At 42.3% G+C, this 22,208-nt stretch overlaps 1 protein-coding gene across 1 annotated transcript in view; it reads left to right on the forward strand.

The window, feature by feature from the left end:
• The first annotated feature begins 254 nt into the window (after positions 1-254).
• The window catches only part of LOC122564273 (uncharacterized), a 30,627-nt gene continuing 8,673 nt past the window's right edge, over positions 255-22,208 (forward strand). The window contains exons 1-6 of the mRNA XM_087978431.1: positions 255-454; positions 550-688; positions 7,228-7,312; positions 7,420-7,445; positions 18,847-18,918; positions 19,932-20,020. Coding sequence (XP_087834557.1) covers positions 255-454; positions 550-688; positions 7,228-7,312; positions 7,420-7,445; positions 18,847-18,918; positions 19,932-20,020 — 611 coding nt within the window. The remainder of the gene's footprint in view (positions 455-549; positions 689-7,227; positions 7,313-7,419; positions 7,446-18,846; positions 18,919-19,931; positions 20,021-22,208) is intronic.

Below are 22,208 nucleotides of genomic sequence, written 5' to 3' on the forward strand. Positions count from 1 at the left end.
TTGTGGGGGGAGGTGAGTTGTGGGGGTGAGGGGGGAGAAGCTGAGGTTGTGGGGGTGGGAATGAGTCCTCTGTCGCCATGGTAACGAATTGTTACCTGGGACACTGACAACCAGCACGGTGTGGGGGGGGGGGGGGGGGGTTGGTGAGGGTGGGGCGGGGTGTTGTGTGGGGAGGGGGTGGGGTGGGGGTCGCTGGGAGAAGCAGGAGGGGAGGGCGGGGGTGTTGCTGAGCGCTGACCAAGTGGACCCAGTCGATGGGGACGAAATGGGAGGCAGCTCTCCCCTCGCCCCCCGCCGATGAGTTGACGCAGCGGGACAGGCAGCTCCTCGCCGGCAGCACGATGATGGGAAGCAGCGACTGGAGGCGAGAGTCTGACAATCTCAGCATCAACTACAACAAGTACTGGCCCATCTCAGCCAGCGAGGAGGACCAGCAGGAACACCGCCACTCAGTGTAGGTGTCTCATCATGTGGGAAATGGGAGGCAGGATGGGTGCCCAGGGAAGGTAATTCTGTTTTGTCCCTTGGAGTAACTCTGACCATTTGAAGGGTTGACGCCTCTCACTTGTTTTTGCGCTACAGACTCAAAAAGAAAGGTTACTTCTCCGCCATTGGCGAGGTGTGGAGAAATCCGACCATCCGCAGTAACTTTGGAGTGAACCATCTTTATTCAAACCAGTTTCAGCAGGTAGGGTGATATTGAGTTTGAAGTATTGAGTGGGCTTGGTCCCATGATTTGTATCATTTCTGGAGTCATGACAGTTTTATATATTTCATATAAAAAATTTTTTTATATTTGTAAGTTGAAGGCCACCTAAAAACTAGACTTTTAGAGCCCTCCTCCTAATGTCAGCAATGATGGATTCAGACATTGATAATTCTCCACAGAGAAAATGCTTGAGATAATCTGAACTGTTCTCCCAACCAGAACATGTCAGAGCAATCCAGTCAATCCTACTTTTGTATCTACACCCAGCCATATTAGTTTGATTCCCTCAAGTGCCCATCCAATTTCCTTTTGAAATCATTCATCTCCTCTTCTCCCACCCCTACTCCCAGATCATTACATCTCACTGTGTGAAAACATTCTTCCTTACATTCTCCCACAACTCTCTAGTCTTCTTAACATCAACTAGTGGGAATAGCTTTTATTACCTAAACCTGTCATAATCTTGTACACCCCCTAGGAAATCTTTCCCTTAATCTGATTTGGTCTAAGGAAATCAGGCCAAGATTACCCAACCTAAATTTCCTAATTCAAAGCCATCAAATGTGAAAATATTCTAGTGAATCTCAGCTGCACTTCTCCTGAGGATCCTTACAATCCTGGGAAATGAGTGGTGTCCAGAACTGGACGCAAGATTCTAGTTGTGGCCTAACCAGAGTTTTATAAAGATTGTGAACAATCTAATCTAAAGAAAAGTGAATATATGCTTTGGACACATTCTTTGAAGTATTATAGGCAGGCTTATTGACTGCATTGATACCACATTGAATTTTTACAGCAAAGAAACGGGCCATTCAGCCCAACAGATCCATGCTGTTTTTTCTGCTCCACATTGATCTTCTCCCATCCTATCAAATAACCTTTTCTTCCTTTTTCTTTTGTATGGTTTTCTGTTAAATACATCTATGCCACAACCAATCCACTGTTAATTAGTTTCACATTCTCACTATTGTTTGACTAAATATTCTTCCCAAATTCTTTGTTGGTTTTATTAATGACATATTTTATACCTCCTGAACTTGGATTTCCTGTGAAGTGAAAAATCTCTAATCTTGCGTTGAACCCCTTCATAATGTTAAAAGAAAACTCAATCAGATCATCTTGTAATGCTCTCGTTTCTAAAGGCTGTTTAATCTCATATGGTAGTTTGTACCTTCTGTGTTGTGGTGTTGTCCTTGTAAACCTTTTTCTGAAATTTTTCCAATGCTTCCACATTACTTTTGTAATATGAAATACAGAATGCATGCAGAAAGGGTGGCCAAACAAAGATTCTATGCAAGATGAGCAAAATCTTTCAGCTTTTGATTTCTGTTCCTCAATCAATGAATGCTAAATGTTGGGATTATTTTTGACAGTTGTTGTTTTAATACTAAATAATGTTTTACACAAAAATACAATATTTAGACTAGATATAAAATGTAATTCTAATGAACTTTGTCTAGTTTGGCTACCGTTTCTGAGTATAAAATTAATATTGCAAGAAACATAATGAGAAGCTTTGGACATAATAATCGACTCATGATTTAACTTTTTGCTCACCAATTCTATAGGCATGAGAGGAATATTTGTACTGAGCTGCTCATCATGCTGTATTCTGGATAAGCACTTTAGACAAGATGCAATTAAGATTGAAAAAAAAATCTTAACAAAGCTTATTTGTGAAATTACCTGTATACAATTTTAAAAAGTGTTTGATGGAGATGCTGCTATTGTGTGATCCCAGGGAAAGGATGTTTGATGGACCTCAGTGCTTTTCAGAAAAGTTTGTTTTCAGTAATTGTAGGATAAAAATTCCTCTGGTCATTACACTGCAATGTTCCAGATGCATTCAAGATATTGTTTATGGTCTTTTTAATTCAATTGGAAAAAGATTGTTGAAAGATATTTATCATTTCACTGGCATTTCACTGTTCACTGGTGTTCCCCAAGAAACCCAAGTTCTAGGTCTACTGATTTTTAATAACAATGAATAACTTGGGTATTGGAATAAAGAGTAGCATTTTAAAATTTGATGATGTTACCAAAGTTGGAGGTTTGGCAGTGAAGATGCTACTAATTAACTGCTAACACGGGATGAATAGCCTTTGCAGAATAAGCAGACAAGTGGCAGAGAGAATTTGGCACAGAGATCTGTGAGCGCTGCATTTTGGCAGAAGAGAAAGGGAGATATAATGGAAATGTAATTGCACCATTCTAAGACTGTACATGGAAAGAGCTTTGTGTGCCTTGATTTTTGAAGCTGGCAGGGTTGCTTGAGAGAATCATTGAATATATGGGATCTTGGGTTTCCTAAATAGAGGTGTTGAATACAAAAACAGGGAAGTCATGCTAAATCTTCAAGAAACTCCGCATGTGCCACTACCAGAATATTGCATTCCAGTTCTGGTCACTAGATGTTTGGGATGTTCTTGAGAGTGTGCAGAGGAGATTTGCCAGAATGCTTTCAGGGATGAGATTTTGAGTAACAAGGTTAGGTTGGAAATTCAGGGATTGTTCTACTTGGAGTAAAGGAGGTTGATGGGAGATTTAGTACAGCTGTACAAAACTATAACAGTTTAATGAATAAGACAGCTGACAAAGACAAGCTGTACTCATTGGCTGATGGTACAAGGACTATAGTCAGGGATTTAAGGTTTTGGGCAATATGAGGAAGACTTTTCTGTGTGAAGTGGTAATGACCTGGAAATCACTGCCTACTATGGAGTTGGAAATAAAGGCAGTCAGTCAGTGATTTCAGAAGGAAATTGGATGGGCACTTGAGAGAAATAAATATATAAGGATAGAGAAGCAGAAGGTGATAGATTAGATTGCTTTGCAATGAGTGTACTTGATGGACTGAGTGACATCTCTCTCCGCCATAAAGACACTATGATTTCATAGGTATGTTCACAATGCAAGGGGATGTGGTGCACCAAAAATGTAATGACCTTAATGAGTATGAGTTATTGACTTGGGACAGCAGAAGGCTTCTGAATGTTCTGTGAATCACAGGAGTTGTAATGTGGGGATGAATTCATTGCCAAGACATGGTAGCTGATGGAAAAGGTGGCTAATGATACAGGATGCTAGGGAAATGGAGGCTGAGAATATCAACTGGACAGAGGAAAGAACTGCAGGTGCTCCTCGCCTGAGGCACGGCGACCCTCGAGTTAAATCATCAGTCATTTCTCTGCAACTTTTAATTCAGTTGCTGTCAACAGGAGTACACACAGAGCTTTGGCATCAACTAACAAAAATGTGCCAGAAATCTTTCAGATATAATCTACAGCAAATTTAAAAAACAAAATCAGTGCACACTTTTTATAAATGCTGGAAAATGGAGAGAGTACAAAACTACTCCCACCCACCATTATTTGCTTCAGCTTTGTTAGTGTAGAAGCCAGTTTCTGAAAGCAAACAAAGTGATGGCCATGTTGATAAGAATTACATTGAGAAGGCATGTTATCCGGTGTACTGCTTCTGAGCCTTGTTGCCGAAAAATATAAGCAATTATGCTGCTAATACACGGGCACCAGGTGCCACTTTGGTCTTCACGTCAACCTCCTCTGACAAGCCATCATTGTGCATTCAGCATTCACATGGATCTTACACTGGCAAAGTCCTCCTGCAAACTGTAAATCACAAGAATGCAATCAATTTTAAACTCATGTTGGTGCTATCAGAACAACTACGGATGCTGATATGACCAAGGATGGAGATGTTTGCTGTCTCTCTCTAGCCCTGCTGCTCAGCATAAATTTAGACATTTTACCCAACTCCTATGTGGCCAATCAAGTAATTTCACTATATTAGACTTAGAATGAAAAGACTTTTAATAAACACAAAATTGTTGATTAATAATGAAGAAAAGTCTTATTACATAAAATGTTTCCCTCTTAAATAACCCAAAACACAAACAACTAGATAAAGGGAGAAAACTAACAGATTTTTCTTTGCAGAGCTTTTGTTTTGAAAAAGAAATCTTTGGCCAATAAGTCTTAGTTATTGAGAGCAAAAACAATAATATTTGAGGTGTTCATATGGTTATTGGCCTGAAGTTCAGATCTTGATGAGCATTTGCAATTGTTGCAGGGGACCTTTGCAGATGCAATCATTCAGGAAATGCTGAGAAATCCTTTCAGAGGCTTCTAATGTGAGAGCAGCTACAACAGTGTTCCAGGACTCATACCGGATGCACAACCAGAGTTCCTTTCCAAAACGGAAGGACCAAGCTGGTCACCAACTCCAAACTCTCTCCGAGCCTGTAAAACGCCAGCTACAAAATCCAGTCAGGTGACACCCAACAAATAAACTAGCTGTTATCATAAAACACATGACTACTAAGAAACACCTTGATAAAAGCAAGTCCAATGTCCTTTAATTGATCTCTTTTAAAAAGACAATCCATGCATCCAAAATCCTTCAAACTCAAGTCCTCAAAGATTATTAAATATAAAGATTTCATTCAAATCGACATCTGTCCATGTTCCTGAGGTATGAAGTGGCAGTAATGGAAAAGCACATAGCCGATCAAATATCGCAGAGAATAAACAGACAGCCCTGAAGGACCCTAGAAAGTTGACCTTTGAAAAACTGAGAGCATTCGTATTCCATTACCCCCGTGCTTAAGGCAAGATTCCTCCATCAACTGCTGCCTCACAGCGCCAGGGACCCGGGGTTCGATTCCTGCCTTGGACGACTGTCTGCGTGGAGTTTGCACATTCTCCCCGTGTCTGCGTGGGTTTCCTCCAGGTGCTCCAGTCTCCTCCAAAAATGTGCGGATCAGGTGAATTGGCCATGCTAAATTGCCCGTAGTAATAGGTGCATTAGTACGGAGTAGGTGAATGGGTCTGGGTGGGTTACACTTTGGAGGGTCGGTATGGACTTGTTGGGCTGAAGGGCCTGTTTCAGCACTGTAGGAAATCTAATCTAATCAAACATCTGAGTATTGCATCCACAATTTACATATGGACCACAGCAATATAGGTAATATAGGTACTTACTTTATTTGCTTGAGTTCCCCATTTATGGGCAGACACAGTTGCCCCTAATAAGGCAGTATGTATCTGCAACTTGCTTTCCACCTTTGCCTGCCTCCGATCTGTCGCTCGTTCAGTTGGGTGGGTATGTCAAGCACATGACAACTTTCAATACCTGCAAACGTATTGCACTGAAGCAAAACCTACCAGTTAATGAACATACAGTTTGCAATAAATTGTTTAAAACCTGGGTTGATTTCAAAGCAATAGTCACATTTTGAATGATGATTAGAAACTTCTTGAGTTCTCTTCGGACTCCATGACATTGTAGATCCTCTAAAATAATTACTGTCTGTCATCACGCCTACATAAGTTAGCCAAAATTTACTGTCAAAATAACAACAAAGTAAATGACTTTTGTTTGCTATTTAGCTGTAAAGAGCAGCTGCAGGTAGAGAGCAGATGTACAATTAAATATTAATATCCAAAAGTCATTGTTGAAGTTGCACTGCTCCATTGTTTAGATTACTTACTGTGTGGAAACAGGCCCTTCGGCCCAACAAGTCCACACCGACCCGCCGAAGCGTAACCCACCCAGACCCATTCTCCTACATTTACCCCTTCACCTAACACTAGCATGGCCAATTCACCTAACATGCACATTTTTGGTTAGGAGGAAACCCACGCAGACACGGGGAGAATGTGCAAACTCCACACAGAGAGTCGCCTGAGGCTGGAATTGAACCCGGGTCTCTGGCGCTGCGAGACACCACTGTGCCACCGTGCCGCCCAATATGTTACTTCATAACAACCTTTGGCCTTCATGCTGTATTTTCTATGATATTAACTAAATCTCCCATAGAAAGTTATCATTTAAATAGTAATTTCATTTTTAACAATATAATTGTTAATTATTCCTACTCAACTTCTCCAGCAAAGATAACTAATTAATGACAGCATGGGATATTGTTCCATTAAGTACTGATATTTATTTGAGATTTTAAAAATGCCAAACTTAATCTTTTATTAAATGATACTTTTTCTTTCTGTCTCCTCCTTACTCTCTCAGTCCATCCGTGCTTTCCTTCTATATTTTTCTCTTTCTTTACATTTTCATTTAATATTGAATCCACCCCTTTTGAATTCTCCTTCTCAAAACACATTGTTTATATCACAATCCTTCAGTCTGTTTAATTCACTAGGTACACAGTTGGTTGCTCTACTCACTAAGTTTCCAAATGCTCTATTTCCCTCACTACAATATTGTCAGCTCATGCATTTCAATAATTCAGTGGGCAAAGAGTTTTGAGATAAAGGGTGCAGGAGGATGTTGAGTTCATGGCAAATGCTATTAGGTGCACCATAACAGTGAAATCTGGCTCATCCTGAATCTGTTAATATACACAGATATGTATCTCATGCCTGCAACATAGAGAGTTTGCGAGCTTCAAGATATCCAAATTGAAGATTGTTATGTTATGGAGCTGTGTGTTGGTATTATTGCTTGGCATAAAATTATTTAAAAGCCTCTGTTTAATTCAGCTTACATCGGATGGCAGTTTAGAATTGGACCTATCTTCAGTGTACAGACATGGCAGTAAGTCCGAAACTGATTTGACAAAAATTGGTGAGTATTTCAGTTTTGCTAAGATATGCCACACATATTTTAGAAGTGTGGTTTTTAAATCTTACAACATAAGAAAATCTATAACAAACATAATGTTGTTCCCACAGAAGAGTCAACACTGGCCAGAAACAAGGTAATTATTTTCTTTCATTTACCCTGGGTCTGTTAAATATTATTAAATAAATTGGGAGCGGAGGTGTTTGCTGTGGCACTGAATTGTGACTGTTTTCACCTTCGATTTCCACCCATCTTATTTCCCAGAAGTTTGTTTCAAAGTGTTACCATGTGTGGGGACAGATCTTTCATTTATTAAATATAAAGAATTTGTCCAGGAAACATCCAGCTCAGAGGAAGATCAGGTTAAAAGCAGCATTGAGTGGGCTAGCGAATACTCATTGAGGTAGCCCACTACATCTTTCATCATTACATCTTAAGAGTGTGATCCTCCTCTTTCAGCTTTCCTCTAAGAACCTTCTCTGGGAAATCCAATTATTCCAAAGAGAAGATGAGAAATATTTGCTGACATCCTCACGTTATTTCTACCCATTTTCACAACAACTCTACTGAAGATTTTGATTTTTAATGCACTTATCCCCAAGTACTATTCATGTATGAGTCTAGCTAATCAACACCAGTCTTGTTTGACTCATGGGAGCTTCACAGCTAGATCTCTGGTGATGCACTGGGCTCACTGAATTATAATTGTGATCTGAAACCCAGTCAACACTTTCCTCCCTTAACCTAGGGGTACCAATGAAAATTATAGTGACATTCTAAGACCAGTCATCTTCAATGTTCCTTTAATTATTTTCCCTCCATTGTAATATCAGAAGCAGGGATGTTTGCTGATGATTGCAAACGGTTTGGTACCATTCACGCCTCTCAGATAATGTGTGCACACACACAGCAAGAACTGGACATCATTCAAGACAGCAAAATCCAAAATTTAAAAAAAGGAAGTGCTGGAGATATTCAGCAGCATCTGTGGAGAGAGAAAAATAGAATTAATATTTGAAGTCCAATCTGACTCTTCTTGCAGAATTGAAGAGATATGCGGAAAAGTAATGAGTTTTATACTGTAGAAGAAAGATGAAGAATAGGTGAATCTGAAGGGAAAGTCAGGGGAATATTACAGGGTGAAGAAGATTAGAAATTACAGAATAATTCTAATGGCTGTAGAGAAGGGAGATAGATCCAAGGAATGTGTTAATTATAGATTGTGACAAAGCTGCTCCTTTAACAAGGTGGTACAGTCCTTGGTTTGTTTTTTCAGAGACATCGTAAATGACACAGACTCTGAAAAGTCTGGAGTATAGGGTTTTAGGGCCAATTTGATTATAGTTTACAGATAATGCCTCAAGAAGAGGCTTTCAAGTTAAAATAAAACACTTGTACAATGAAAGGGGTGTGGCCAGTTGTCCCAGCTCAGCTTTTCTCTGGTTTGGGTTTTTTTTAGCAGCTGTGAAAAAAATGCTGCTGGACCCAAAGAAGCAGGTTCAGGCTAGTACTCTCTGTCTGAGATCTCTCCTGTAAGAACTTGTGTCTGATTTTACATTTGTGCCAAGGGGTGTTTATGGGGATTGTCGCAAGTATTTGGAACAGCATTTTTAAGTTGGGATAGTCTGTTGGGTTTTCAGATAGGATAAGTTGTTTGGTATTCTATTTTCTGTTGCTTGTGTTTCATTCAGTAATCTTGTAAATAAATTCTGTTTTGTTTACCAGCTGATGCTCTCCTGGAATATCCACTGTATACTCGCTTAAAACAACGAGCAAGGTTAGGGTCTGGGCTACGTTCTTGAAGTGTTTTGAGAGGTCTGGCCTGGTCCTAACAAGATGTTAATAACAGAATATAAGTCAGTTCTGCTGAAAACAAAATCAGAAACTTGGGTGGTGGCTTTTAAGGGCAGGGGTTTAAGGGAAAGGGAGGACAGAGTTCATGGTCTGAAGTTCTTGAAAACAGTGCTGAGTCCAAAAGCTGTGAAGTGCTAAAATGGAAAATGTGCTGCTATTCCTCTAGTTTGCTTTGGACTTCACAGGATCACTGTGACAAAATAGTGAATATAACAGCAAGATGGCACATTAAAATGGCAAGCAACCAGAAGGTCAGGGTCATGCTGGCAGACGAAGTGGAGGAGTTCCTCAAAGCAGTCACCTAGTCTGTGTTCAGTCTCCCCATTGTCAAAGAGATTGCACTCTGGGCAGCGAATACCGTAGACAAGATTGAAAAGTACAAGTAAAATACTGCTTCACCTGAAAGAGATGTTTGGCTTTGTACGGTGAAAAAGGCAGAATTAAAAGGGCAAGTGTTACACTTCCTGCTATTGCATAAAAAGATGCCATAGGAGGTGTGATTATGTGTTGGACATGATATATAAGTGAACAACAGTCATAGAGGAATGGTCCCTTCACAATGCTAACAGTGGAGGGGGTGGAAGGGAAAGATGTGTTTTATGGCAGTACCATGCTGGAGTTGGGGAAGAGATGATCCTTTGAATACAGGATGGTGGAAAATGAGGACAAGGGAAACCATATGGCAGTCTGAGATTAGGACAGTGTGATGATGCTGCTCCTTTAACAAAGTAATGTTATCCTTGGTTTTTTTCAAAGGGGGGTGTAAAAGGCAGAGGTTCCAATTTGTCTGGGGTTAGGCCACTTTGATTGTGACTTACATGTACTGCCTAAAGCAGCAATCAGGGAAAGGGACTTTTAGGCTTTTTTATTTAAAAAAACACTTGTATAATAAAAGGGGTGTGGCCAGTTCTCCCAGTACAGGGATTTTTCTAGTTTGGTTTCATTTCTAGCTGGGGACCCAAAGATACAGCGACCGTAAAAAGAGGTTCCATGCTGATTCTGTCTCTGACATCTCCCTTGTAAGAACCTGTGTTTTAATTTACTTTTTGCCAAGGGGTGTGTTTACGGGGATCTTGCAGGAAATTGGGACATTATCATTAAGTTATGATAGAGTCAGTTGGTTTTTCACATGGGTTGTTAGTCTATATTCTGTTCTCTTTTGTTCCTGTTTCATTTAGTAGTCTGTAAGTAAATCTTGTTTTGTTTAAGACTGAGTGGAGGGGTTTGACCAGCTCCATCCCTCCTGGAATATCCACTTACACCTGCTTCAAACAACTACAAGAGTTAGGGGCTGGGTGGCTACCCTTTTGAAATGATTTGAGGGGATCTGGCCTGGCCCATAACAGCAGTAAAAGTGTCTGACTTTGTTGAGAGCCCTGTCCATCACAGTGGGGAGAATCCTCAGTCAAAAAAATGGAAGACATTTTGGAAGTACCATTGTGGAAGGCAAGCTAGGGAAACAGATTAGACAGAGTTGGAGAAATTGGGAAAATGGAATGCAGTCCATAGTGTAGTTGAGGTAACTGTGGGAGTCGGTAATGATTATTAGATAGCCTAGCTCTGGAAGTGGACAGAGAGAAGTTGAGGAAGGGAAGAGAAAAGTCAGAGATGGACCAGATGACAATGATAGAAGATAGAAATAGATTAATTCCTCCAGTTCTGGATGACAGCAGGAATTGTCACCAATATTATCAATGATGCATTGGGAAAAGAGTTGTGGGAGGGAGCCAAAGGAGGTCTGGAACGAAAAATATTCCAAAAGTTCCATGGATAGTACCATATGGGTGGCATGGTGGCTCAGTAGTTAGCACTGCTGCCTCTCAGCACCAGGGTCCCAGGTTCGATTCCAGCCTCGGGTGACTATCTGTGTGGAGTTTGCACATTCTCCCCATGTCTGCGTGGGTTTCCCCCGGGTGCTCCGGTTCCCTCCCACAATCCAAAGATGTGCAGGTCAGGTGAATTGGCCATGCTAAATTGCCCGTAGTGCTAGGTGCATTAGTCAGAGGGAAATGGGTCTGGGTGGGTTACTCTTCGGAGGGTCAGTGTGGACTGGTTGGGCCGAAGGGCCTGTTTCCACACTAGGGAATCTAATCTAATCTAAAGACTGGCATAACTAGGGCCTGTGTAGGTGCCCTCATTCTTGACAAAGGGCTTTTGCCCAGAATGTCGATTCTCCTGCTCCTCATGTGCTTTTCCAGCACCACTTTAGACAAATAAAGGACTAGTCAATAATGGTTGATTCAGTTGATTGGTCAGCTTCATCAGAATCATAAAAGTTAAAATGGAAAAAGAGCCCATCGAAACAATTGTGCTGGCTCTTCAATCTGAATTGCCCTAACCTCAATCTTTTATCTTTTCTCCATTTCAGATAATGTTCTTCCTTCACAAAATCCAGTTCCCTTTTTAAATAATGCTGTAATCTCTTGCTCAATGGTCAGCTGCTGTAAAATATTAGGTAAAAACAATGATTGCAGATGCTGGAAACCAGATTCTGGATTAGTGGTGCTGGAAGAGCACAGCAGTTCAGGCAGCATCCGAGGGGCAGTAAAATCGACGTTTCGGGCAAAAGCCCTTCATCAGGAATAAAGGCAGAGAGCCTGAAGCATGGAGAGATAAGTGAGAGGAGGATGGGGTTGGGGAGAAAGTAGCATAGAGTACAATAGGTGAGTGGGGGAGGGGATGAAGGTGATAGGTCGGGGGGGGGGGAGAGTGGAGTGGATAGGTGGAAAAGAAGATAGGCAGGTAGGACAAGTCATGGGGACAGTGCTGAGCTGGAAGTTTGGGTTCAGGCAACTGTGTGGAGTTTGCACATTTTCCCAGTGTCTGTGTAGGTTTCCTCCAGGTGCTCCAGTTTCCTCCCACAATCCAAAGATGTGTGGGATAGGTGAACTGGCCATGCTAAACTGCATGGGATGTGTAGGTTAGGTACATTCGTTAGGGGCAAATGTGGAGTAATAGGGTAGAGGAATGGGTTAGGGTGGTTTACTCTTTGGAGGGTTGAAATAGACTTATTGGGCAAAATGGCCTGTTTCCACACTCTAGGGATTCTAAGATAATACCCTTGGCAATAAAACTTTACATCTGAGAGGCTCATCTGCGTTTTTCCAAGTAAATTCTGTGGGCGGCATGGTGGCACAGTGGCACAGTGGTTAGCACTGCTGCCTCACAGCGTCAGAGACCCGGGTTCAATTCCTGCCTTGGGCGACTCTCTGTGTGGAGTTTGCCCATTCTCCCCGTGTCTGCATGGGTTTCCTCCGGGTGCTCCAGTTTCCTCCCACAATCCAAAAATGTGCAGGTTAGGTGAATTGGCCATGCTAAATTGCCCGTAGTGTTAGGTGAAGGGGTAAATGTAGGAGAATGGGTCTGGGTGGGTTACGCTTCGGCGGGTCGGTGTGGACTTGTTGGGCCGAAGGGACTGTTTCCATACTGTAAGTAATCTAATCTAAAGTAATCTAATCTAATCTAAACTAGGGTGAGGTGGGGGAAGGGGAAATAAGGAAACTGTTGAAGTCCACATTGATGCCCTGGGGTTGAAGTGTTCCGAGGCGGAAGATGAGGCGTTTTTCCTCCAGGTGTCTGGTGGTGAGGGAGCGGCGGTGAAAGAGGCCCAGGACCTCCATGTCCTCAGCAGAGTGGGAGGGGGAGTTGAAATGTTGGGCCACAGGGCAGTGTGGTTGATTGGTGCGGGTGTCCCGGAGATGTTCCCTAAAGCACTCTGCTAGGAGGCGTCCAGTCTCCCCAATGTAGAGGAGACCGCATCGGGAGCAACGGATACAATAAATGATAAATGAAATAAAGGATGTGCAGGTAAAACTTTGATGGATGTGGAAGGCTCCTTTAGGGCCTTGGATGGAGGTGAGGGTGGAGGTGTGGGCGCAGGTTTTGCAGTTCCTGCGGTGGCAGGGGAAGTTGCCAGGATGGGAGGGGGGGTTGTAGGGGCGTGGACCTGACCAGGTAGTCACGGAGGGAACGGTCTTTGCGGAAGGCGGAAAGGGATGGGGAGGGAAATATATCCCTGGTGGTGGGGTCTTTTTGGAGGTGGCGGAAATGTCGGCGGATGATTTGGTTTATACGAAGGTTGGTAGGGTGGAAGGTGAGCACAGGGGCGTTCTGTCCTTGTTACGGTTGGAGGGGTGGGTCTGAGGGCGGAGGTGCGGGATGTGGACGAGATGTGTTGGAGGGCATCTTTAACCACGTGGGAAGGGAAATTGCGGTCTCTAAAGAAGGGAGCCGTCTAGTGTGTTCTGTGGTGGAACTGATCCTCCTGGGAGCAGATATGGTGGAGGCGGAGGAATTGTTGTAAAATATTCCTCATTATAATAATTCTCTGTAGAGAAAAAATAATTTCTGTCATTCTTAATCCTCCAAGTGATAATTTTGAGTACATGCCCATAATTATCAATTTTTCTTCTTAAATCTTTTCATTATGTTGAGGACCTCAATTAAGTGCACATTACTTTTTTCTCTTCTGAAGCCCCTTCTGGTAATTGTAACCCTTTATCCGTGGTGTTATTCTAGTTAATGTTAATCCTTTCCACAAATCTTGTCGAGAACTGCGTGTAATAGGCTAACTCTGTCCTTATCAGTGCCCTGCGTGAATATTATGGCCAGCACTTCAAAAGAGAATCCACACATTCTGTAGCTAGATGGAGCATTATTCATGCCATCTATTTAAAACAGCATTATAAACAGGGTAACACACCTGTTATGCTGCTATGGTTATCCTGTTTGATATGGGCAACATGTACAAGTGATAGCCTTTGATCCCTGTCTGCTTACTATCTGACCTAGTCCTCACTTACCACATGGTGTGACTGGCTCATTATTGACTGTGGGTCTTCATCTAAGCTGTAAAGAGCAGAAGTCAATTTTTGAGTGCTCCCTGCTGGAATTGATTACTTTTATAAATGCAAGTAATTTTGATGGCCAGTTTCAGCTGAGTTTTGCTATTAACGTTGCCTCATTAGAATTTTATTTTATTCTTACAGATTAAAATTGCAACTCAACAATTTTGTTTATCCTCCACTTGTGGGTTGAAACCATCTTTAGCATGTTGGCATAGGGTTGGTGGGCAGGTCATGCTCAAATTAATGCAGTCATTTTAGAACTTCACCAATTAAATGCGATAAATACTTTATCAAACTCAATTCCAAAATTGATATTGAATTAGAAGGAAGGCCAGAAGAGTTGCCAGTTATTTCTCTGAATACAGATACAGGGACGATCATGAGGGGAATTATCACAGTCTCCAGCATCCGGTGCCAGGAAGGGAGGTACTATGGTTTCAGAGAAATTTCAGATGTTGACAATGGAATAATCTTGCCAGTTGTGGGCCTGGGGTAAGCAATGTGCCTTGAAGAGCCTGACAGTCAAACCTGATATTCTAGTGACAATTGAAGCAAGTTAGCCCTGGAAGGAAGCTGAGAGGAGAAGAGGGGCCTGTTTCATTACTGTCTGGATTCAGGAAGAGCCAGACTGGGAGGAGTACGCTTGACCAACTGTCACTCAATTTGCTGAACTAATGGTGGCAGCAAATGTGTCCGTGAAATGCAGTTGACTGATAAATTTGCTGCTCTCTGTCGCGAGTCAGTAACTTTAGTGACTAGCATTTTTATCGTATTGTGTACGTTTTACCATGAGTCACCATCTGTCACTTCTATCTCCTGATTCTTCTGAGTCATTCTCAAGTGCGCTCACTGGTTGGAGAGTTTCACTAGATACAATGGGGTTGAGGTGAGCTGCTTATAAGATGGTTCTGTCCTTGTCTCCTTATATCTGCAGCTTTCAGTCCATCTTGCCCTGCTGACTTTCAGGCATATCCTAACAGAGGTGGACTACTTGCAGAATGCTTCAGAGGACAGCTCCGGGATACACGCACGAATCGTCACCACCACCGCATGGCTGCACACTTTAACTCACCCTCTCACTCTGCCAAGGACATGCAGGCTCTGGGCTTCCTCCACTGCCAAACCCTAACCACCTGATGCCTGGAGAAAGAATGCCTCATCTTCCACCTTGGGACCCTCCAACCACACGGAATCAATGTGGATCACCAGTGTTCTCATTTCCCCTCCGCCCATCTTATCCTAGATCCAACCTTCCAACTCCACATCGTCCTCTTGACCTGTCCTATCTGTCTACCTTCCTTCCTACTATCTGCTCCACCCTTCTCTCCGACCTATCACCTTCACCCCCAACTTCATCTACCTATCGCATCCTCAGCTACATTCCCCCCAGTCCCACCCCACTCCCATTTATCTCAAAGTCCCCCTTGGGCCACCCCTCTTCTCTTCCGCTCCGCCGCCCCCCCCCCCAACCTGCGCCCCCCATTCCTGATGACGAGCTTCTGCTCGAAATGTCAACTCTCCTGCTCCTTTGATGCTGCTTTTCCAGCACAACATTCTTTGACCCTGACCTCCTCACTTTCTTTCAGAGGTGGCCCAGTACAGAGGGTTAGACTTGCATCCTGAATGTGAGTACCAGGAGCTCTGAAGACTTCTGGCTCAGCCCAAGTGCCCAGGGAGAAACTGTCTGTCAATATAGGATCTTCATTTCCGGGGCAGAGGGAGTGTATGGTTTCAGGATGCAGTCAGGTCAGCTGACTATGCAAAAAAATCAGAGGGGTTAACAGGGCAGAGGAGGGTAACATGAGCTCCAGAGCTTGGTGGGAGCCTATTTAAAAGGCCCACCTTAGTAACTATGGAACTTATCCTAGTTACAATATAATACACCCTCACCCCATACACGTCATATGCCCTATCCATGCTACCCCATTTCCCTGCCCCCTGATGTGACTCCTCACACCAGTCATGCCAGCATTCTCTCTACCCCTTCACCCCTTAAGTAATCCCATGACTTCTCATTTCCCCATGGCACTGATTCATCTGCTATACTCTGTAAAGATGCAGTGAATCTTGTAGTGATATTTTTATCTGTTTAAAACAAAGCATAAAAAAAACAGTTATTAATTGATAATTTTCCTCGTGTATATAAAAGAAAGCTACTTTCTAGTACAAGGCAGGAACAAACTCTTTAAATCCAAGTGTTGACAGAGCAGATACTTGACATCTCTTAACATTGTGAGAATAAACATTGTAAAATTTAAAATAAAAACCAAAAGCACTGGAAAAGCTCAGCAGGTCTAGCAGCATCTGTGGAGAAAGAAAGAGTCATTATTTCAAGTTCAAGTACTCCTCTTTATCATATTGCAATTTATCACAAAGGTCAGACTGCCAGAGCTTTCATGCAAGGGCTCAGGTGTTTCAACAGACTAATGGATGCCTATGCTGTCAGTTTAGTGTCACCCACACTGAAGTTGCATAACTGTTATGGTGCAGAAGCAGACCATTCAACCCATCATGTCTGTACTGGATCTCTGAATAATCATCATGACTTTATACCATTCTCCCTCTCTTTGCCCATAGCTTTGCAGTTTATTAAAAATCATGCAAATTGTTGAGGAAAGACAGGAAAGAAAGCAGAGGAGATGGGGTGATGGTGTTAGTTAAGAGTGCATTGCAGTGTTTGAGAAAGAGGATGCCTCACAAGATCCAAGATCAAAATTAATTTTGCTAGGGCTAAGGAACAAGAAGGGTGCAGATCATTGCTCAATGTTGTCTGCAGACCACCTATGAACCTTTTTCGCACTCTCTAATATGTTCATAGCTTCAACCAATGTTGTATCCATCTTTCTCAGTAATGGGTGGTCTGCAGACTACACTGAGAAAGTATCCTTCTTGTTCCTTAGCCATAGCAAAATTAATTTTGATCTTGGACCTTGTGAGGCATTCTCTTTCTCAAGAACTGCAATGCACTCTTAACTAACACCATCACCCCATCTGCTCTGCTTGCTTTCCTGTCTTTCCTTAACAATTTGTATTCAGGAATATTTTACACCCAGCTGGTTCAGTGTTCCTGCCACAATGTAATAATTCCACATGGCAATTCATACCTATAACTCCCTAATCTCACTTACCTTAGTGTATTCACTTATGTGGTATGTAACTCTGATTAAAAATGCTTTTAATTTCTCCCACACTCCTGCAGAGTTAGTTTAAAGCCTCCCCCAACAGCACTGGCAAAACATTCCACAAGGAGCTCATTCTCTGCTCTGTTCAGGAGCAAATCACGTAGATCCTATCTTATGCAGAGGCAGTTCAATTTCCCAAGAATTATTTTAAACTTAATTCTGACTTGCCAGGATGGTTTTTGGCAGGTGCTGGTTCATCATAGCAACATTTTTCAACCTCATTTGTCAGTTTGGTTCCCTCATATTCTGCTTGACAATCTTTGACCCACCCAAACCACTCAATTTGGCCCAAACTGCATCAACCAGATCTAACTCTGTTATTCTCAGTCCATATATATGAAATAATATACATTTTGATATAGATATGAAAATGAAGTTCTGACCATCATGTGAAAATGGACAGCAGACATCCCCTAGCACTGATAATAGAAGCCTTAATAACTTGTCTATAATCACAAAGGTGGAATGATTGCAGAAATGATTAGGTGTGTGTCAGTTCAAAAGCTGTGTGAGGAATATGAAGTTGGCAAATCCTCCAGATTGGTTTAAAGTCACATTGCTAAAAGAAGACTAGACGTTGAAGTTTTTAATCTTTCCCTCACTGGAACAAATACGCAAGAATCAGACTTTGAAGAAAGGGACATCATTTTACACTGCATGAGAGGAAAGTGCTGACTGGGTGAGCAACCATGTATGATTCCCAATACACTGATCAATTTAAGCGTTGGGATTTCTATAGTCCCACTGGCTACAAGATCGATCTTATTGATAGTGTTATAAATAGAGCCCCAGCCATCTGCTCACTGTGTAAGCTTGATGCTGAATCCGGGAATATCAAAACTATCCTACGTGATACTGGATACCCTGATCAAATCATCACTTATTGTAAAGCACAAAAACACATGAAAGGGACTATTTTCAATACACTTAATGTTCTTCAGTCTCTCCTTCTCCTATCCACTTAATAGTTTTCACATATAACTTGTGAACTCCCATATCATCTGTAAATGTTGCTGACCTTGAGAATATCCTGCTCCCATTCCTCTGGCCCTACTTTGTTGGCAATCCATCAACACCTTCAAGCAAAATGCATGGCAGCAACTTAGAGCAAGAGAACCCCTGGAAATTCCCGGTGTTAGTGTCAGGCATAAATGTTCTCATGGTCTCCACATTGTAGAACTCACTGCTTTTTTTTGATTTGGCTTTAAGTCCAGGGTGATATTTTCAACTGATGTGACAGTACTTGTATTGACCCTCATAACATAGAAAACTAGGCATGGACAACATGGTTTTGAAAGATCCACCAGATGTTTATAATGCTTGCTAATTTATACAAATATTACATTGACAGGCACATCAGTGTCTGGGCTAGTATTGGGCTACTTAGTTACAGCGGAAGAACATTCTTCTATCAGTGTCTCATGCTTCAAGTGATTCCGAATAAGCTGATCTCTGAGACATCTATGTCCTCCAGACCCAATCTGTGATAATGATATTATGAGAGTATTGGCCTCTCTAAGGCCTAGTGACCGTGAGAGAGAACATAACACTCAACTTGTTTTTGTCTTTATAGCAACCTGTTGCTGGGCCAGTTTCAGTTCACCAACTTAATTTGTATCATGCCAGTAAAGCTTTCTTGTCTGGTTCTTGCTAGGCATCGTATAGAATGCTAATCCAGCAGCTGGAAGAATTGAGCATGATGCGACATGACAGGAAATTTAGGAAGGTATGAGTCTCATGTTTTGCGGTATTTAGATCTCTTTCAACTGTGACAAAGTCGATCATGAATCTCATGGTGACCTTTTAAAATACTTTTATCTTGCTACCATTGTAAAACTGCCTTGTTTCAAATATGTATTTAAGTAAATAGACAAAGATGTATTACGAACTAGAGACTTAAATTGTGACCTGAAAACACCTAAATGAAGTTCAATGTCCTCCAAGAGATCTATGAATGATTAGCAGTAGCTCCTGGAGTTGGAAGTTTCATAACTCCCTGGCCTCAGTGGAACCCTGCAGCAGGCAACTTGTCTGATACTAGTTCTTGAAAAGTCACCAGTTGTTTTCCATCATTCAGTGATTGGCATACGGGCAAGTTTGGGCTAGCACATCCAACAGGTGACACCAGACCTCAGAAAATCCTGTCCTAAAGCCCCGCAAGAAGTTGGACAAAGAAAGAGAGGAAACATCACAGTCCCGGTGTAGTCATCGGGAGGAGGCTCCATGCTTATATTAAAGAATAAGGTGGACAGACCTGCCAGCAGCTGGCACAGTGTGCTGGAGTTTGGTGACCCCCAAAAGCCTACACGTTTTTGTGAGGTCACTCTGAGGAGCTGCAGTGACCTCCTACCTCCCTGCCACCCTCAGCACAGCTGGCTCCTATGTGGAAAACATAGAGGGAATTTGCACAAATTACTTAAAACTCACTGCCCCTGAGGAATCCAGGAAAGGTTGTCCTGCAGCTAAGCTCATAAACGTATGAATTAGGAGCAGGAGTAGATCACTGTGCCCCTTTAGCCTGTTCCACTGTTCAATAAGATTGTGGCTGATCTCTTTATTCCACATTCCCATCCAACTCCAATAATCTGTCACCCCCTTCCGTATCAAAAATCTATCTATCTCTGTTTTGAAACAAAACACTGCAAAGGCCTCTGTTTCCACCACCTTTTAGATGAGGAGTGTTCCAGTTACCCTCTGTGAGAAAGTATTTTTAGAGAAATGATGTTGTTGTTTTTACAGCTTTACAGTCCTGAACTAGATTCTGAAGAAGTGACAAAAAGGAACTCAGCAAACCACCATGCTAAACAAGTCTCTATCAGCAGGAGCAGGTGAATATTGCCTTCTCTATAATGTCTTGCAGTTTGAAATTATATTTTGAGCAAAGTTTCTAAAACACATACATCAACTACTGTACAATATTTTTACTTCTCTGGAGGAAGCAAGAAAAATCATAGAGGCCCTACAGTGTGAAAAGGGGCCATTCGGCCCATCGGGTCTCCACTAGCCCTCTGAAGAGCATCCTACCCAGATCCAGGTTCCACCCTGTAACCCCACATGTACTATCGCTGATCATCATGGAATAATTTAACATGGCCACCTGCACATCTTTGTACTGTGGGAGGAATCCAGAGCACCTGAAAGAAACCCACATAGACACAACGACAACATGCAAACTCCCCACAGTCACCCAAGGCTGGAATCAAACCCAGGCCCCTGGCACTAAGAGACAATGGCGCTAAGAGACAGCAGTGCTAACCACTGAGCCACCATGCCAAGTTTAGATCTGAGAAGGTGAGCTTCTCTCTAAGGCCAACTTGCTCCGTTCTTTCCCCATCTGCCCACCTCACTAGGTGTTGGTGAGAAGATCCACAAGTGAATTCCTCAATCCACCATCAAATACACTCCCTCCGTGTTCAATTAATGGCCACGTAAAACCTTCGACTTGGCACCTCCCCAATCGCCTGCCTCCCTGGTGGGTGTGAAAATGGGTAATTTTCCAACTGGGGATCCAGGGAGACATATCTGGTGGGTTGACACATAGCTTGGGTTGGGGGAGGTGACCTTTGATAACTGCAGTCCTGCCCTTGCCTCTGATCCTCTTGACCTTCCCTATCTCATGAATCCCATCCTGTGAAAGGAGTATTAAAAGTTAGTTAGCTTCTTGCCACTGAATTCCCCAAGGAGTAGGCCCCAGCCATCAAGCTTTAGGGCTCAGAGGCTTCCAGCATCTGACTGGCCACTAGCTTCTGGTGACTCAGACTACCAGTGTTGAGGCTTGTGATTGGCCAAGAGACTCACCAATCAGACCAAGCAGGCTTTGATGCGTTTCCTCATGGTGTTGTTATCAGCTAAAACACTTAAAAATTATGGGACAATTCCACAACTTTTGACAATGAGGATTGCATCTATCATTCCTTTCAAATGAATGAACGAACAACATATTTACTTGCTGCATCGAAATAGTCCTGAGTTCATTTTAATATACAGCTGAAGACTGTAATATCAGGATCCATCTCTCCAGTATCCCCCATGAAGGTGCCAGTGTTGAGCTGCAGTGGCTGGTAACACTGTCTATGATGCTGTAAAGGGGTTTCTAAATGTTACATGAGATCTGACAACTCAACACACATCGGCTGTTTAATAGCAGTAATTTGCTCCAGTCCCCTCCATAGATTTAGCAAGTCAGCAGCTGAATTTCCCAACACCCTTTCCTCCCACCTCTTGCCAAATACTGTTACTACTTTGTGGGAAATCGGCTGCTGCCCCACCTACCTAGGCCCAAGTCGCTCCCCACTTTACAGAGAATCGTTTTGCCCATTTTCATCTTCTGTCCTTTTCTCCTTTCTCTCCTTTTTGCCTTGTTTCTACTTCTGTCAATCCTCCTTGCATCCCATCTTTGGCCCTTCCCAATATTTCATCCTTCCTTTCCCCAATGCCACTATCCCATCTCCTTTCCTCTTCCCTGGCTCCTCATATCTCAAGCTTTACTGTTTCCCTTACCTTCTGGTATAAGCACACAAGGCTGCAGATTTGGTTTTGACAATTACACAAAAGTTTGTTACACAAAAGAAATAAAAAATCAAATAAACCAATCCAAATTATCTAAATAAAACAGTTTGAAAGATTTCAAAACATACAGCAAGACAAAATTCCAACTATTGCCCAACACTATCGCTTTACAGCTGATCAAAATCAAAAGAAATTTTCTTTACCTATCAAATCTGATAGGTTTGACTTAATTGGTTCCTAATTGTTCCTGTCCTGTAAGCTGTGAAGAGTTTTCCTTGGATATTCATAGACCTGAAAGCTTAGATTTTCTTAATCTTTTAATATTCCACTGAGTTCTAATCAAATATTGCTGGTCTGGAACAGAACAGTACAGCACAGGAACGGGCCCACCAAATGCCACTCCAGACTAATTCTGTCTAATGCACATGATCTGTATCTCTCTATTCCCAGACCGTTCATATGTCAGCCTAATGCCTCTTAAACATTGTTATCATAACATTGGAAGTT

Source organism: Chiloscyllium plagiosum, unplaced genomic scaffold, assembly GCF_037043375.1.
Source record: "Chiloscyllium plagiosum isolate Xiang-an unplaced genomic scaffold, Cpla_swu_hap1 HiC_scaffold_34, whole genome shotgun sequence".
Classification (NCBI taxonomy): Eukaryota; Metazoa; Chordata; class Chondrichthyes; order Orectolobiformes; family Hemiscylliidae; genus Chiloscyllium; species Chiloscyllium plagiosum.